This window comes from Beta vulgaris, chromosome 5, assembly GCF_026745355.1.
Source record: "Beta vulgaris subsp. vulgaris cultivar EL10 chromosome 5, EL10.2, whole genome shotgun sequence".
Taxonomy (NCBI): Eukaryota; Viridiplantae; Streptophyta; class Magnoliopsida; order Caryophyllales; family Amaranthaceae; genus Beta; species Beta vulgaris.
This window is the reverse complement of record NC_079206.1, coordinates 60,512,269-60,530,348: the sequence shown is the minus strand read 5'-3', so window position 1 is coordinate 60,530,348 and position 18,080 is coordinate 60,512,269. Positions and strand designations below refer to the sequence as shown.

At 33.8% G+C, this 18,080-nt stretch overlaps 2 protein-coding genes across 2 annotated transcripts; both read right to left on the bottom strand.

Annotated features, from left to right (window-relative positions):
* Positions 1-3,367: 3,367 nt before the first annotated feature.
* LOC104894208 (putative DNA glycosylase At3g47830) lies at positions 3,368-5,984 on the bottom strand. Its single transcript, XM_010680388.3, has 4 exons — positions 5,430-5,984; positions 4,654-4,854; positions 4,169-4,225; positions 3,368-4,092 (listed from the first exon to the last, which is right to left on the bottom strand). The coding sequence occupies exons 1-4, from the start codon at positions 5,844-5,846 to the stop codon at positions 3,871-3,873; spliced, it is 897 nt and encodes a 298-aa protein (XP_010678690.2). The 5' UTR covers positions 5,847-5,984; the 3' UTR covers positions 3,368-3,870.
* A 4,671-nt stretch (positions 5,985-10,655) lies between these two features.
* Positions 10,656-13,035, bottom strand: LOC104894207 (U-box domain-containing protein 38). The gene has a single exon (XM_010680387.4). It carries the CDS (start codon positions 12,775-12,777, stop codon positions 11,101-11,103), a length of 1,677 nt encoding a protein of 558 aa, XP_010678689.2. The 5' UTR covers positions 12,778-13,035; the 3' UTR covers positions 10,656-11,100.
* Between the last annotated feature and the right edge of the window lie 5,045 nt (positions 13,036-18,080).

The following is an 18,080-nucleotide window of genomic DNA, read 5'->3' as shown; positions in this document are numbered from 1 at the left end:
TTGGCTTAATTATACATACTGGACTTCTCCAAAGCTAATTATGGGAGCTTTGTCTCGATAATTATGAATGGACTATGATTAATATAGCTTATGGATATGACACATCTCACAAGTGAGATAATACCAGATATAGATATTGGACTTAATTTCAGTTTGATACAATTTATGTTAGTTCATTTAGTTACTCTCATGGTTTCTGTTTGACACACTTTAGTTCAATTCAGTTTAGTTCAGTTAAAAAGGGGCCTTGCCTCTCTAAGCCCTGTTCTTTTGAACTAAATTAATGAAAATTCAGTTCAATTCAATTCAATTCAAACACATACAAATTTAGTTCTATTCAATCAAATTCAGTTCAAACAAATTATTTTCACAATTTCAGTTCAATAGAATTCCATGTCATTCACTTCGGTACCGTCTAAAAGAACAGGGTACTAAGTTCCCATGTTTGTGTTTCCAATCGAAGCCAATATCACTTGTGACCGGAGACATAAATCTACTTCTAACTAAAGATGTAGCTTAAGTATGCGGAACTTCACCTGGCCCAATTGTAAACTTCACATCAAAATGGAGACATAAGGACTCAACTCCCTTGGATAATTGGCCAGAGGGCCTATAGAACTCTGCTCTAGTACAGGCCTGATGACCTTTTTGATGTTTTTTTTTAAAGCAACGCATAAGAGAGTATTTTGACAACAATGGTGGGAATTGGGAAGTCTCGAGCAAATGATATTCCCATACTCGGTATGGTCCAATATCATGATATTTCAGTAAATTTTATGATAATAATTAATATTAAAAAAATTATAAATTAAAAAAAAACATATATTTTTATTTGGAGATTGTTAGTTGAAATCTAGTTGATGTATTAGATGACTAGTATATCATATCTCTATTATATAAGACAACACATGGGGGACACCAAAAAATAGAAAAAGGAAAAAAAAATAGAGGATAACTAACTATTTCATTTGAATGAAAAAAAGGGGGGAAAGTAAGACATTTAAATTGAATATCAGTTTTTTGAAAACATAAAATCTAAAGACGGTTTTTCTACCCAATTAATTTTATTTTCTACTTCATTTGTTATCACACATTATCGCACGCATTGCGTGCATGTAAGACTAGTCTTAACACTATCTTATCATATCAGTTAGCTATTATATCATATGTTGGCTGCATCTAATCATATCAGGTAAATGTTACATTTTATCAAGTTGTTAGTGAAAATTACAAAAATGTCATGAATTAGGACAAGTTGTCCCCTACCGAGTATGGGAGAATACTTCCTCGGAAAGTCTGTTAGTATCTTTAGGATTTTATAATGAACATGACTTTAGATGAATAATCTCAACATTTTCATGTTGTCGTTATTTTGTTAATTTGATTGATTCTCTTATTGATTTTGTGGGTAAGCTATGAATTACCACATGTATTAACTAAAGATGGCCTAGTCATTTTCTATTAGTGATCTTATATCAGCATTTCGCAAGTTGGTAATAATGCATCCCAATCAAACTCAACTAAAGTTACAACTCATGCCCATAGATCCTTCAAGAGATAAATTGGATATCTCAATAATAAGTCAATAACTGAGTGACCTTACTCTTTTTTTATTGTTGTGGACTTTTAGTAGCTAAAACCCCAAAAACAACGGATAAAAAAGGCGCAAAAAGATCAAAAACTAAAGAAACAACTTCTGGATTTCTCGCACCTTTAGACACACTGCAATGGAGAAACTTTTCAAAAGTAGAATTGACACCTTATCTCAATAAATGGCGTACTTTAGATTGAGCAACTTTGGTTGTCCATAACCTTTTCTTTTCATGATCATAGTCTCATACTCTCATACTCTCATAGACGCAAGCGAACCTTGGCTGCAAATTTGAAATTCCTATAGCAGAAGTAGACGTATTAAATTCCTAAACTTCATCGGCTTAGTGGATTACTTTTCCCTCTTTTTTGACATGGTAAGGTTGGACCTCAAGTTGGATCACCCCTGCATCTCTAGTGGCGCTGTGGCGGTGACGGTATCAACTGCGGAGTCCACTATCGTAAATCTTACGTGATACAACCAAATTATTCTCAAGTAATAAGATTTTATTATTCAATCTTTTTCACTAATTATGATAAGATTTCACCAATATTTTCTGAAAAATGTCCAATATCTAGTAGGGAGTTAGGGACCTACTACATTAAGATGAGGGACACCCCAATTAATAAATTTTATTAAAAAAATCAAGCTTGTATTTCCACAACCGTACACTACCAGTCCTAAATCTACCTTACACCCCAAAACTAGAATCTTACCAAGGGTCCTTGTGTCTAATGGTATGGCTTCCTATCTCCCATATGGGAAATCAAGGTTCAAATCTTGGTGTAAAAAGTTTAAATCTTGTTGGGTCTCACAGTGAGTGGCTCTGTGCTAGGGCAGCCCACATGAAATTCATCAAACCACACGTTTCTGAAATTGGGGGGAAAAAAAAAACAAAATCTTATTTACGATACATATTATAGACTCGTAAAATTAGAATCGATCTGCCACTATTTACTAATATCTATTTCCACTCTATTATTACTCCCCTTCAACCTAATCAGGTAAATCTTAACTGTGTAAGACATTAAGAGTACAAATAAACTATTATGAGTGGGAACAGAAACTCCCTGTTGAATTAATCAGAAAATGAAATAATAAGATAGTGGACAATTAGGGCCAACAGCCTATCTAAAACTTTTACTAGAAAACAAGTCTAGCATTTCAACGACAAAACTTAACTTGGTTTATAATTGAATCTTTATGAGTTGGGACGAATAAAACCATTGATTGTGTGAGCCGTGAAAGCAAAAGAAACAGGATTGAAATGTCACTTTATTACTTATTAGTGATAAAGTCACGAGTCACATAGATATGCTTCAGATGTTATTTTTATCTGTTAAAAAAGATATGCTCCAATCAATTACAAAGTGCAGCAACCCTTTTTTTCTCTATTTCTTGGGACAATTGGACAAATATGAAAGTGGACTTGTGTTGCTCTCTTTAACAACTTTTTTTTTTATTATTATTATTTTTTTATTAGAAAAGATAATTGGTCCGAAAACCCATCCTTGCTAGGCTACTAGCCTGCTGGGCTCACCAATTCAGAGGCTAGGTACAAGCTAAACAGTCCAGAATTAAATGCCTAACATATTGTTGGAATGAGGATTCAAATCTTGGGCAATGCCCTAAAATTCGGGGTGGTACTCCACTGAGTTACCAACTCGCCCTCTTTAACAACTTTTTTATGACATAATGATAGTTTGTGTTGCTCTTATTTTTTATTGTTTTTTACTGTCAGATAAAAGCAAAAAAAAAGTCATCCTAAAAGGAAACTTCTGAAGAAAGAAAATCAAACTAAAGGTCAATAAATTTGAAACAAGACTCAACAGAATAGGTGTTATATTCATTTTGACATAGAGTACACAAAATCAATTGATCAGAAAGTGACCTTAAACACCCTAACTTATATACTACTTCCATTTTGATCCATCAATATTGTTGTCGAGACCATCTCATACTAATTATACGCCTTCTTCTTTTCTGAATCGACTGGTTGTTCTAACAGTCTCTTGGAATTTAAGATCTTGATAGGTTATGATACAAAATTCTTCAACTTAAAGTCAATAGATTCATGGATATGTACAGATCTTTCGAAAGCAACTTCTCTACTACTCTCAACCAATTAGGAGTTAACTTGCATACACCTAAACTAACTCAAACTCCGCAAAATGGTGGGTCATATACTAGATTCTGCTGTTGTTACCAAGTGAACTTGAGTGACATAGAGATATAACCTAAGGAAGTTACAGCATTCACATGCACTTCTAATCAATTCTCTAACAGTGGTTCAATAAAGGACAGAACTTATTGACTGATTCTTTCTTCTCTTGCTTTCCTACTTTGGTAGAACATCTATTGCACATCTTACCATGTGTAAATAGAAGGCAGTTCAGGTCAAATTTCAGTTCGTTTGGAATTCTCTGGTTTAGGTGAAGATACGTCTTCTTCGCATCAGCTCCTTTAGGTACCCAACCAAGAGTAGTTGCTATCTGCAAAATCTGGATGCATAGTTTGGTTTTAGATGATCTTTCAAGCATGTGACAGTCTTTTCAGTAACAAGAAACTCACACTTACATGTGTGTCTACTGGGAAGTCATTTTGTTGTAGATGGAACATTAGCACACAAGCTACCTGAAACCGATTACACAAATTTTCACATAGCCAAATAATTATATAGCACAACATTGCCTGAACATGCATTCTTACTTTGTTATTCAAACTCTTCATTTTACCTCAAGTACCATGTGTTGGATCCTTGATACTCGGACATGGGTATGGACATTTCAACACTTAGGCACGTACCCATGTCCGACACGATTATTTGAGTCCAAGTAACTTAGCGATCTCGATTCTTGACTTGTTTGACCAAATACACTAACCAATATAGAATTATAGATGACCAAAAATACCAACGCAATGCATTAGCCATATGCAATAGATAAATGCAGGCATATGTTCATATTCCCAGTTTCTTTTGGCATACTCTACACACATCCATGATTTCTTTCAACCACTCTGCTTGAAAAAATCACATGTAACAAACATAAAACAGAACTTACAGTTTTAGGTCCAATTCCCTTGAAAGAGGAGAGCTCGGACTTAATTTCGTCTATAGGCAAGTCACGCAAGTACTCCAAGCATAACTTCCCACTCCTCTCCTTGAGGCAACTCAAAATGTTTCTAATACAAGAAGCTTTAGTTGGAGCTAAGCCTCCGCATCTGATGGCATCCTCTAACAACTTTTGTTCAGCAGTCAGGACCTATATAGAGTACAAGCATGAAACCAAAAATAGATCACCCAACTAGCTATGACTTCTAATATCAACTCAAATCTTATAATCTAGCATTCCTTGTAAAGATTTCAGATAAACTGAACATTCCACCAATACTTGCAGCAGCTCTTAGAAATGGAATGCTGCACAATAACAGTGAATTTAAATCCTTAAAATCGTTAATCTCGAATGTCGAACCATGAGTTATATGATAAAGCCAAAACCATCCTACATTCAGCAAAATCACACACATTTGGGAACCTAAATTATCAATTACTACCTGGAAACACCAACAACTGCAATCAGAAAATTAAACCAACCATTGCCTAACAACTTAATCTAAGGGATCATATTGTCACACTCCTAACTTACACTTCTGAACTCAGGATATAATCAGCAATCATAAATAAATAAAACACACCAGAAACAGGACAATCATTACCCACAATTAATAAAAATCGGAAATTTTTAATTTCATAACCTGTAAAAAGCATTATAATCTACAATGCATACATCCAACAAAACAGTAAATCTTAAAAAAAGAATGAAATTTGCAAACTTACATTATCCCAAGTGGGAAATGCAGCTTTAAGAGAAGCAAAAGCTCTTTGAGAATTAACATCAGTGGTGTTTTGCGAAAGAATAGTACTCACTAAACCATCCAAAACACTCAATTTCTCCATCAAACTCTCTGATTTTACGGACCCATTAACCAAATTTGAGGAATTAGTCCTTGAATTTTCTCTCTCCTCACGATACTTGGTGAATTCTTCAGGAAAGCCATGAAATTTCAAGAGTTCATCTCTAATTGCCAAGCATTCTTCTGGGGTTGGTCTTGGGTGAGATGGGTATGGTTCTATTGTAGGAACTGATTTTGGGATTTTTGTTTTGATTGATTTGATATTAGTTTTTGCATTTTTCGACGGTTGATTATTATTGTCTTTGGAAGAAATTTGCTTCCTTTTTCGGGGTTTCTGCATTGTTTTTCAGCTGGGTTTTTGCTTTGCAATTGGGAATAATTAGAAATCGATGAATTTGTTAAATCTAAATTAGGTGATTTTGGACCCTCTCTTTTTCTTTCATTTTGTTAGGAATCCAAACAAAGGAGAATAATTTACTTCTTCCGTTCTGCTTTAAATGAAATATCAATTCATCGCCATTATATAAAGAAAAATATAGTCGAGTGGAATCTTGTTAGATTCATCTCGATGCATGTTATCAAGTTATAGCTTTTTTTATCTTTTTTTTACATGTATACAACTAAAGATATTATTGATTAAATAAGCGTGTTGTGTTGCGTGAAAAAACAAACGTTTCATATGAAACAGAACGCAAGTATTAGATTTTTCAAAGCAATACAAATTACGCACATCGCAAACATCGGTTATCTAACATCGTTTGTCAATTTCCCAGGGAAGAAAATGAGCTAACATCATGAGTAGCTTTGTTACTTGAACACTTAACGAAAGACCGAATGGCCTTTTGAAAATAGGAACCGACTCTAAAATATCGTCAATAAGTAAATGGAACTCACTAGAAATTAGTTTCCCCTTTAAAAGCTTAAATGACCAAAAGACTATCACGTTATCCCGTTATAGACCTATAGCGTATGTCTTTCTTTATTTATTTTTTTCTCCTAAACAATAACACAAGGTGATTGAAAATGAATATTTTTTAAGGTAAGATGAAGTCTCTTGCAATAAGGGGGAGGGGGGATTGGGGATTGAGGATTGGAGATCTCTCCTTACAACTTACAAGGGTTGAGACTTGATCCCAAGATCTTTGTAATCAAATGTGATGCCAACACCACTAAGCTATCATCTGCTACTCTATTAGAAATAAATATGAAATAGCAATATAAGTATTACACAAGTGCTAAGTTTATTACACAGGGTGAATATTGTTATCTTTGGAAGAACCCTAGCTCGACTACTAAATGAGAAAGAGACATATAGACATGTAGTGCTTGAATATAGCAAGTCCTAAATGAACTATTCAAGTTTGAACAAGATTTAGAGTCCAGTCAATAGCTCAGGAGTCAGGGACAGAATCAGAAATATATTTTAAAGGGGACCAATAATGTAATTTTTAGGTTTTAAAGGGGGATAAGTATGAAAATTAAGCTATTTTATCTAAAAAATTTACATTTTCAACGTTAATTTTTAGGAAAATTCAGAAGCTGGCTGGGGCCGGGGATCTCATCGGCCCCCATGATGTTCAACCACTGTCAAGAGTTTGAATTAGATTTGATATCAATTTAAGTTATGGTCGTATGAGTTTTAACATGGTCAACATAGCAGTAATATGTTCAGTTAAGCTCATTTACAATCTCAACGCATCTACTTTTAGCACTATGTCAATAAACCACCAATACATCCCCTCAAAGGAAAAAAAAAACAAGAAGATTCCCACTTAATAACCTCTCTTAAAATCTAACGCAAAAGGTAGAGTTTTTTTAAATTTTATGTCATTATATTATGATAGAAGTTTCAAAAGAGAATTTTTCAAAAAACGAAGTGATGAAAATTATATTTATTACACAACATTGTCGTTTATGTTATCTCTATATGGTAACTAAGTCTGAATTGTTACTTGTTGAAGACCCGAAATTTATATATCATGTAAAGATTTCTCTTTCTATTTAATGATTGTTTGTAGCTCAAACGACTTTGTTTGGTAAGCAACGAAAGGATAGGTATAACAATAATCAAGAGGTAAATTTGTAAAGCAAGTCTTGTTTCAATGTTAGTATTTGTCCATACTCCAATATTTTTTCCTAAATAGCTCTTTAGCTATCAACTCGGGCTTAGAAGATTCAATGTTTATGACTCTATGAGAGAGTGAATTTCTTCCTATATCCTACTATTTATTAGTCAGGATGGTGTATTTAGCTCTAAGATAACTTCTTTATAGCTACTATTTGCCTCTTTGAGGTATTTGGATTGCTAGAAACAATCATATCTTTCGAGGTGATGGTGCTTCTTCCTTTCGAACCTCCGTTGCAATTGTTGTTGCTTCTGCTCAGCATGACTAGTTTATATCCTCCTGAACTTATTCTAAGATACCTTCTTGGTTTTCTGTGTGCTAATATAGGACAACTAACTCACGGGTCTCACAGTATTTTGATTGAGGTTGACGAAACCTGGGACAAGAATTGTCTATCTGGAGGTACGGGTTGTGAAGTGATTAATAGTGATAGTGAGTAGTGATGATACTCTATGTGAGGACATGCACTTCATTGCTTTCTCTGCTCTTCAGTCGAAACTTCTTGCTTGTCTGTATTGTATGAAGTGGTCCATTTCACAAGAGTTTCATGAGGTACAACTCCTAACACCTAACTGATTCAACAAACGTTATTCAGCTTTCTCAAGATAAGGGTTCATCTAACATTTTCCTAAGATGGACGGCCCAATATATCCTATCTTTGGGGGCTTCTCTTCGAGTTTGTACTTTTCGAAAGCTTCCTCGACGCCAAGTGGATCAAGCTCACACTTTACTTGATTTTAGCTAATTTTTTTAGATGTCTTCTTTAATTTATGTTGTTCGTTGCTCCTAAGTTTATATGCAACTTGTGTCAAAAAATATTCTTGTTTTAGATTTCCATCACCATCTATTATTACGTAAAAATAACTAGATACGGTAACGAAAAATTTGTGATGAATAGTACTTTTAAAGGTGAAGTGTAATTGTCATAGCATATAGGCATCCAAACGAGAATACATTTACAAAATCAGATCTAAATCATTTACCACAATCATCATTTACAAATTGGCTACCAAATAGAGTACACCAGCCATAACATCTACAATTAGCTTTTCTTTTACAACTCTCCCCCACATGGAAAAACAAATGGGACTGTCACCATTGTCATGAAGTGGTTGTAATTAGTATAGGATTATAGACAGGATTTCCCGACACCAAACTGTTGGGGTCAAATGCACCCAGATGATTTGTTCATGCAAAAAAGGTAGGAATCATTAGTGCGCTACAATGAGAAATTAGTAATGAAGTGAATGGCTCCAAGGGACAAAAGACAAATCTATCAATTGTGGATTTTCTGCGAGGAAGAAAAAGGTGTTTTTAATATGGATATATGTGTAAGATTTTTTTTTTTTTTTTTTTTAAGACACAGAGATTTTGTGAAATTGAGGTTTATATTTTATAAAAAAAAAAACTCAAATGGACTCGGTGGACACTAACAGACTAACTTAGTGTGCACCAGTTCGTAAGATATTAACTTCATATAGTGAATTCTACAAAGATATAGTGAACTTATATACAATATAGTAAATTTCATTAACGGAAAACATAATGTGAATTATATGCAATATAATAGAGGAATTAATTAAAATATTTTAACATACAGGAAGACCTAAGTTGTGTAGTATATCATGACACGTGTTCTAACATATGGAATGATTTAGTTTCTCCATGATATAATGAGTGTCTGAATGATATAGTGAGTTTCCGCTTGATATAGTGTGTGTTTGAATGATATAGTGAGTTTCTGCATGATATAGTGTGTTTCTAAATAATATAGTGAGTTTTTGTATGATATAGTGTGTGTCTGTATGATATAGTGAGTGTGTCTGAATAATATAGTAAGTTTTTCGCATAATGTAGTGGATTATCAATAATGATATGTTGTTTTGCCTGGTGCACACTAATATTAACGTGAACTGGGTCCATACAAGTCAGATTGTATATTTTAAGTTTTTTATTAGCTCATGTAATGTGGACATAAAATCTAAAAAGGATGGAGAGTCTTTTGTATTAAACATGTATATCAGATTCATCGTTTAAAAATCAAAGTGTTATCTTAGGTGATTTGTACTAAGTTTCAAATAATTATTATATTTTTAGAGTGGAATATGAATGACTTTTTCTTTTATTGTTTAGAGTAAAGTATACATGTACATCAGAACATGCCTACAACATCATAGTCAATTATAGTGTTTTTAGATAACATTAATAATTAACAGTTTCCATCTTGAATAAATTAAACCAATCGGAGTAGTTATAATAAAATAATAAATGGCACAAACTTACAAATTACAGGTTACTCACCTTCCCAAGTAACAAATTGAGTCAATTGATCAATATATTCAAAAGTCCACTTGCAAATGTAACAACTTCTACTTCATTAATTTAGAGGAAACTTTTCCATCTCAATTTATTTAGTCAACCGATGAGAAGAAGGAATCTTAATATGTAAGAAATTGGATTTCTCTTGTTTTAGTGTCGTCACCGTTCCTTTTCGTTTTCTAGTATGCAATAGAAGTATCATACAACAATCTTGAATCCTTAGATTTTATTCTTTTTAACCCAATAGGTGCATAATATTTGTAAAGGGTACATGTCACTCACATGAAGTGTATAATGAATAGCATCTCACCTCCATTTTTTGAATCCCTTTCAAAAAAATTATATTTAGACGAATTTTCTCTGAATTGCGCCTGCACAGAGTCATTCACCCATAATTCCAACAAAATTGTTGAAAAATGTGAATTTTATGACTTCAAATCAATCCTTATTAACTAATATTTCCGAACCTATAGGCATTAAACTTTATGAAATTATTTTTCCTAAAAAAAGTATAAAATGAGATGAAAAGAACATAAATGTAAAATTATAGAACAAAACAAGCTTAAAACTCGTACAAAATCCACAGTTTTAAAAAGAGTTGGTTTATTCCCCTAACAATTATGTAGATAACAAAATAAATTACAACATAAATTTTCATCTATCAAATACAATTACTAATGTTATCAACACAAGTTACACAACTCTTTGGTAAGATATTCTTAGTAGCATAATCCCACAAAAGGAATATACAATTTTATTAACCTTGCACATGGTCACTTCACTCAATATAGCCAAAAACCCAAATAATACAATTACGAACGACAAATATACTTCATTAGTCATTCCATAACTGAGACAATAATGACACATGAAAAAATTAAGATTACCTAACATGTAACAAACCTTCCAAATCCATCCATTCTTCTAAAATACTTTTTTTTTTTTCTCTTGACAACTATCTAAGATGTTACACTAAATATTTACATAATAATCACATTCACAAGTATATATATATAAAGTCCACAATTAAAAAATATAAATTAAATTCCCAAAAGCATGATCCTTGACCAAACAACCTTCAATAATTACACCCTAAACCCAAAACTAAATACCCAAAAAAAAAAAAAAAAAAAAACCAAAAGTCAAGAGTCAAAACTCGGTCGTTTTACCAAAACCCGGACCTGTACCAACTCGGTGCCGAGTCCGACTCAACCCACCACCCGATTCAAGAATCGCCTCCCAATCAATCTCCTCCCCAAGCCCATCCTCACTCTCTCTCCTCCCCTTCAACATCACCAATATCCGCCTCGCCTTCTCCTTCGCCCTCTCGCTTCCGCTCTCCTCCACCTCTTTTAGCACCTCCACCGCCCTCGCCTCCTTCGCAAGCGCCTTAAACCTCATACTCCCATGACTCAGCGCGTAGAGCGCGGCAACACAGTTCTCCCGAGTTGACTCGGACTCAAACTCGTCCTTTCCTTTTCTCAACAACCACACCAAATGCTCCACCGCATTTCCATCCAACATCGCCGCTTTACCCTCCGCACTCGCCGCTAGCTGATACAAAACAAGTAAGACTCTGCCTGCGATCGACTCCTTTTCCTGCCGCAACACCGCCAGAAGCGGCGGAACTGCGTTGAATTGCTTAACGAGTTTGACTCGGTTGCTATGATCAAGCGATAGATTATACAACGCTAACGCCGAGTCACTCCGAGTTCGCTCGGACTCGGACCTTAACAAGCAGTTTAACAATGGAGGTAAAGCGCCGAGAACGCCGATTGCTGTCCGATTCTTCTCTTCTAAGGAGAGAGAAAATATTAAACCTGCAGCATGTTCTTGCGTCTCTGGTAATCTTCCTTTCAACAAATTAATTACTGTTGGAACAATTCCTGACCTTACTATCTTAATTTTGTTTGGCTTCTCAAGCGACAGATTCACAAGCGCCGCAATTGCGTTTATCTGAACTTTCTCGTATCCAGAAAACAAAAGCGACGCAATCTCACGCAACATCGTCGGAGTACAAAGCGAAACCCGCGCATTCTCATCCGTTCTCGTCGCTTTCCTCAACTCAACCGCGCCTATCTCCTGATCGTACGGATCACTGCTCTTAAACTTCGCGATTAACTCCAATTCTTCCGTGAAATTAGGGTTATTCAAATTCATCGATTCGTCGGAAGAAATTAGGGTTTCCGACGACGATGTATGAAATGGAGACCAACACGCCGGCCGAGTCGTGAACGGTAGCGGCGTAAGCGGACTCACCGCAGCCGCAGCAATCACCGATTCCTCCGAACTCGTAGACGAGTCGAAGCGGTTAACTCGGTGAGTCAACTCGGTAACAGCATGAGAAAGGTCGAGGTCAGCCTTATCTTTAACAGAATCAATGAGAAACCTCTCTGAAGGACGAATCAAACCCTTACCACGACCACCATTTTCTCTCTCCTGATTTTCGATCATATCCTTGACGAGTCTTTCGACGGCGACTTTATCCACCTCTTGAGGTAAAGCGACGCCATTTTTAGCGCACCATGAAGGAATAGCTGAACGAAGAGCTAAATTGGGTATCTTGGTTGAGAAATCGGGTCGGGTACCATCAGGAAGATCGGGTGTAAAGTTGTGAAGTTCACAAATTTCAACGCAGAGACGGTCTAAGGTGTGACCCGACCCGACAACCACCGGGTCGGAGATTAAAGAGTTGCAGATAGGACAGATGTATTCAGGTGGAGGAGAGTTTTTGTTGTTGTTTTTGTTGAGTTTGGAAGAACGTGAAGGTGAGTTTCTGTAGAAAGAGAAATTTAATTTTAGGAATTTCCCATTTCCACCCACCATGATGGTATTATTTTATGGCATAGATAGATGGAGACTGTTTTTTATCAGGATTTTTTTGGAGAGGAGAGAGAAAGAAAGGGGGGAGTTGAGAGAATATTTGAAGGGTTTTAATAAATGGAGGTTGAAGAAGAAGAAGAGAAGAGAGGAGACTGAGTCCAAAAGAATAGAAGCTGAGGTAGAGTGATGAATGATTATGAGGGTCTGAGGTGACAGAACAGTTGGATGAGGACAGAGGACTGAGGACAGAGAAGAGTGGAAGCAACTAGTGTATTTTACAACAAGAGTTTTGCTTAATTAGGCTATGTTTAACTCTCAGTTTAATCATATAAGGGTATGTTTGACAAAACTAGCGGTTCGCTGTTGCACTAGCGTTAGTTATTGGGGGTAGTTACTAGCTGTTCACTAGTAGCTATTAGCGATTAATAATTAAAGTAGTTGTTTAATTAAAAGTGTTTGACAAAATTAGCTGTTGAAATTGTAAAAAGTTAATAAATGATATTTATTCAAATATGAATGAACTACAACAATTTCATATGTTTGTTCAATAAATTTAATATTTATTTTTCCAAATAACTTACATAAAAAGGAGCATTTAGAAGAAGATGTGATAACTCAATGGAGTATCACCCCAAATTGCTTGGTATTGTCCAGGTTCAAATTCTCATCTCAATAATATGTAAGGCATTTATTTCTAAGTTGTTTAACTTTATATCTAATCTTAAAATTAATGTGTCCTGCAAACTAATGCAGAAATTGATCTTCAAATCAATTAACTTTGTTGCATCTTTTGTCTTGTTTTGTACTGAGAGTAACATTTTGGTGCAAACTAGACCTCGTGTTTGGGTTGATAATCCAATAAAATAGTAATTGGTCCGTTTCTAAATTGTCTGGTGTTTATTACTCTAGGTGAGTGTGTTGGATACTTGCGTTGCTTGGAATAGTTGCTAAATTTGACCACATATGGTCAGGTCAAGTATTGGGGAAAGAGTTGACAGCGGATACTTAATCTTTGGTTCAGGATTGAGTACTTCATAAGGGACAACAAGAGTTCCATTTTTTTATAGGGCGGATGAGAAGGTATGAGCATGGTTTAATGATGATGTTATATGAATGATCCAGGTGGACTCAAGCCATCTTTGATACTTAATACTAAGACATTATTTTTTTGGACTGAATTAGGTTGAATTGAAGTGAACTGGAAAAAAAACTGTGAATTGAACTGAACTAAGTTAAGCTGAACAAAACTGAACAAAGCTAAATTGAAATTAACTAAAATGAATTGAACTGAAAATAAGTCCAAAAGAACAGGACCTAAGAACCAAAAACAACAAATTTTGATGTGAGAAATTTGATTGACGACGAAAACCTAGAATTATTGGAAATTTTATTAGTTTGTCATATTAGGTTCTGTTCTTTTGGACTTATTTTCAGTTTACTTTAATCCGATTTATCCCTGCAGTTCAGTTTATCTCTGTTCAATTCAGTTCAGCTTCATTCCATTCAGTTCAATATAGATTCTCTCATTCCAAAAAATGGACTCTTGGTACTCACTCCATTATGAAATATATACTCCGTGTGTTTCTTTTTATTTTTCCTATTTTGACTTTTACGTTTGTCAATGCACGTCTTTGACCTTAATTATTTTTCATCATATATTAATAAAAATTACAATGCTTAAATATTAATAAAGTACTCATAAAGACGAATCAAATAAAACCCCACATAATTGTTTTTTTTTTTTTATCATATGTTGATTATAATTAAAAAAATTCTCTTCAATTATGAATAGTGTTAAAATTATAACAAAAATTATTAAAAAGACTATCTAATTTTAATATACAAGTAGACATAATCACTAAATGGATTAAACTAGTCACCGAAATAAATTAACTTAGTCACTATTGGACTCATTCTCTTTTTAATATTGGGCTTACCATTGCCTAATTTCACTTTAAAAGTAGACGGTCTCTTACAAAACAAACTCAAATTCTAAATAACAAGAAAAAAGAGAACGAATGGAGTAATTGAAACACTTTTCTCAAAATGGAGGAAGTATAATGTTTTATTTTGTAAACTAACTTAAAATTGACTTGAGACTAAATATGAGTATGACCTATGTGTCCGAATGTTCGTCTTTTCCAATATCTCCACAATTTTCCTCGTCTTATTAGAAAATTAATATTATTATAGCCTTATAGAAAAATAGTCATACATTAATAGAGAAAATAATTTAGGGCTTATTCACTATTGTTTTTTGTTTTTAATTTTTAATTTTTTTAAAAAAAACAAAAATATGCAAACGAGAAAAAGTAGTTTTATAATATTCAGCTATTAATTTTCAATAAAACATTTTGATATAAATATAACTAATTTTTATATTGATAAAACTAACAATAGAAAATTGACAGTGATCTTGAACGGGCTCTTAATTGTAAGTTTTTGGAAAACTATAAGCTAGTCATAACTCATAATCATAAATTATGAATAGAAAACAAAAATGCTTAAGAAAACCCACTAACAAGGCAAGTGGACCAAAGTGTCATGGTCGTATCGAATTCTTTAGACTGGTTTGTCCAATTTTGAAACAAAATCAATGGATCATAATCAATGGATCATATCTAATTAAGCTCCGTCCGGCAAATACTCTTGGCCAGCTTAGCCCATTCCTAGCTTTAGTTATTTACATTTTATGTTGTTTTGATTTATTACATATAATATTAGGAACAGTTGGTCTTGTAAGAGACCGTCTACTTTTAATTTAAAAGTAGGCGCGGCCCAAGCCCAATATTAAGAAGAGAATAGATCATATTTCTTAATATAGTGACTACTTTAATCTATTTAGTGACCATTTTAATCTATTTAGTGACCAATTTAATCTATTCATTAATAACATTCTTTAATTCATTTAGTGACTGATTTAATCCATTTAGTGACTAGCTTAATCCATTTTGTAAGACTGACGGACTAATTTTAAAAATTGTTTGTTCTAATTCAAAATTTAGAAGGGAAATAAAAGAAGGAGAAGAGAATGGACGACTAGGATGGTGCAAGATACCTAAAAATAGTGTTAGGTTAGAGAGAAATTGAATGGGCTTCTTAGGAGAACGTAGGTTTGCATTGTCTAATTTTATATTAAAATTAGACCGTCTATCATAATAATTTGTGTATTAGGAATTGCAAATTGTTGACCCAAATTCTTATATGCGGCCGCCCATACAGAAAGTCATAGGTGTAGCGCGCGACACGTTGTCAATCCGTTAGCTCATTTTCAAATGGTCATATCTCACTCGTTTCTCATTGGAATCGAGCTTTTGACCAGGCGTTGGAAAGCTATCGAGCCAAATTTTCATCTCCAACTTGAATCTTCCCAAATAAGTGCGATGTGGGATATGACCTTTTGAAATTGACCCTTATGAACAAATGGAGTTACCCTTATAAACAGATAGAGTTACTCTTATGACCAAATGGAGTTACTTGTATGAGTATGTGGTTACTTTTGACAATAAACGGGTATCTCTCCATTTGGTCGTACAAGTAACTTCATTTGGTCATAAGAGTAACTCCATTTGTTCATAAGTGTTTGTGCATAAGGGTCAATTTCAAAAGGTCATATCTCACAGCACACTTACTATTTTTGGTAAGATTCAAGTTGAAGATGAAAATTTGGCTCGATATCTTTCCAACGCCTAGTCAAAAGCTCGATTCCGGTGAGAAACGAGTGAGATATGACCATTTAAAAATGAGCTGACGGGCTGAGAGGCTATCACGTGTGCGGTTGCACCTGTAATTTCGCGTGTGGCCGGCCACACACTAGACGCAGGGCCGGTCATGGGGCTGTGCAAACAGCCCCACCGCACAGGGCCCCCATTTCAACAGGGCCTCATATATTATTTCTTGCATTTATAAAGCAAAATACTTGCTTTGGCTTGCTGGTAATGCTACATGACTATTTGTTTTATGTCATAAGTTCGAATCCCACTATATGCAAATTCACAAAGTTTTTTTTTTCATTTTAACTTTTAAAAATTCATTTGGGTTTTGTGGTTGCGTTATTACCTTCTTCTTTCCAATATTTTAATTTCATATAAGTCATCTCTCTTCCTTATAAGCATATGTGTTTTCTTTTATGTAACATGTATAAATCATAATTCTACATAAAAGAAGAAAAGAAAAAGTATTTGTTCTTCCAATATATTTATTTCATATAGTTCATATATCTTCCTTATAAACATATATTTTTTTCCCATACTTTTATGTAACATGCACATATCATAATTTTATATATTCATCTATTTATTTTCCTAAATTGTTTGATTATTGGAGTTATTATAATAATAAGTTTTTGTTTGTCTATGATCGTTGTTGATAAGGTGAGAAAATGAGATAGCATTACTTCTCTTTTTTTTGTTTTTTTTTTTAAAAAACTATTTTTTTCCTATAAATTTTTTTTAAGGTCTTCTCTTTTTTATTTGGCTCAATCATAAATTATGAATTTTGTTCTTTTGTAATCACCATGTTATTCTATATGTAATTTTTTCACAATATGTATAATTCTATAAGGGAATTAGGACCTAATTTTAAAATTAGCACAGGGCCCCCAAATTGTTTAGGACGGCCCTGACTAGACGCACTGAATTATTAATCATTCTTTGTACAAAATATTCATTTCTACTATATACTTCTTTTATAAGCACCAAAACTACACAACAAAATTCCGTTTGAGATATATACAAAATTCTCTTATTTTTATTATGAAACTTTGCTGACTTTCGTTCTATGATCCTAAAGGGTGATTTATTATTAGTTTTTGGTGGAACTGCGAAAGTGTACTTTAATCTTTATTATATAGCTAGTTAGTATTTAAATGTCACATTAAAACATTTTCTTTGTGGAAAGGAATATGAAACTTTGTATCCACTTCGTATCCTGCTATCATATCGTCTTATCGGATCATTTGCCAAATCTACTCCTATAGTATGATCAAGAAACAAACTGATATCTCCCCAACGAAAGTTCTAACATTAACATTAAGTGTTGTTTTCTAATAATGTTCCGAAAATGCAACTCTTACTAAAGATTGTATTTTGTAACCTATAATTTTAAATCATTAGTAGTTGATAGTTGAAACATAATTCGAATCCGACATTTCTTAGCTAATAGAGATCCGAAACAACAAGCCATGAAAAAGAGAGTTCAATGTGTTAGTGCTAATCACACATGAGATCTGGTGCTTAGTGCTATATGATTCTTGAATGAAGGTCGTTGGATCCAAATGTATTTATACAACAAACTAGATAGTGTGA

Bases quoted from the DNA above. Each gene is read 5' to 3' on its own strand.
- LOC104894208 (XM_010680388.3), bottom strand. From the start codon at position 5,846: ATGCAGAAACCCCGAAAAAGGAAGCAAATTTCTTCCAAAGACAATAAT. The intron at 4,855-5,429 runs GTAAGTTTGCAA...TACTCTATATAG, and splicing joins CATTTCCCACTTGGGATAAT to GTCCTGACTGCTGAACAAAA. The intron at 4,093-4,168 runs GTAAGTGTGAGT...CTATGCATCCAG, and splicing joins ACTTCCCAGTAGACACACAT to ATTTTGCAGATAGCAACTAC.
- LOC104894207 (XM_010680387.4), bottom strand. From the start codon at position 12,777: ATGGTGGGTGGAAATGGGAAATTCCTAAAATTAAATTTCTCTTTCTAC.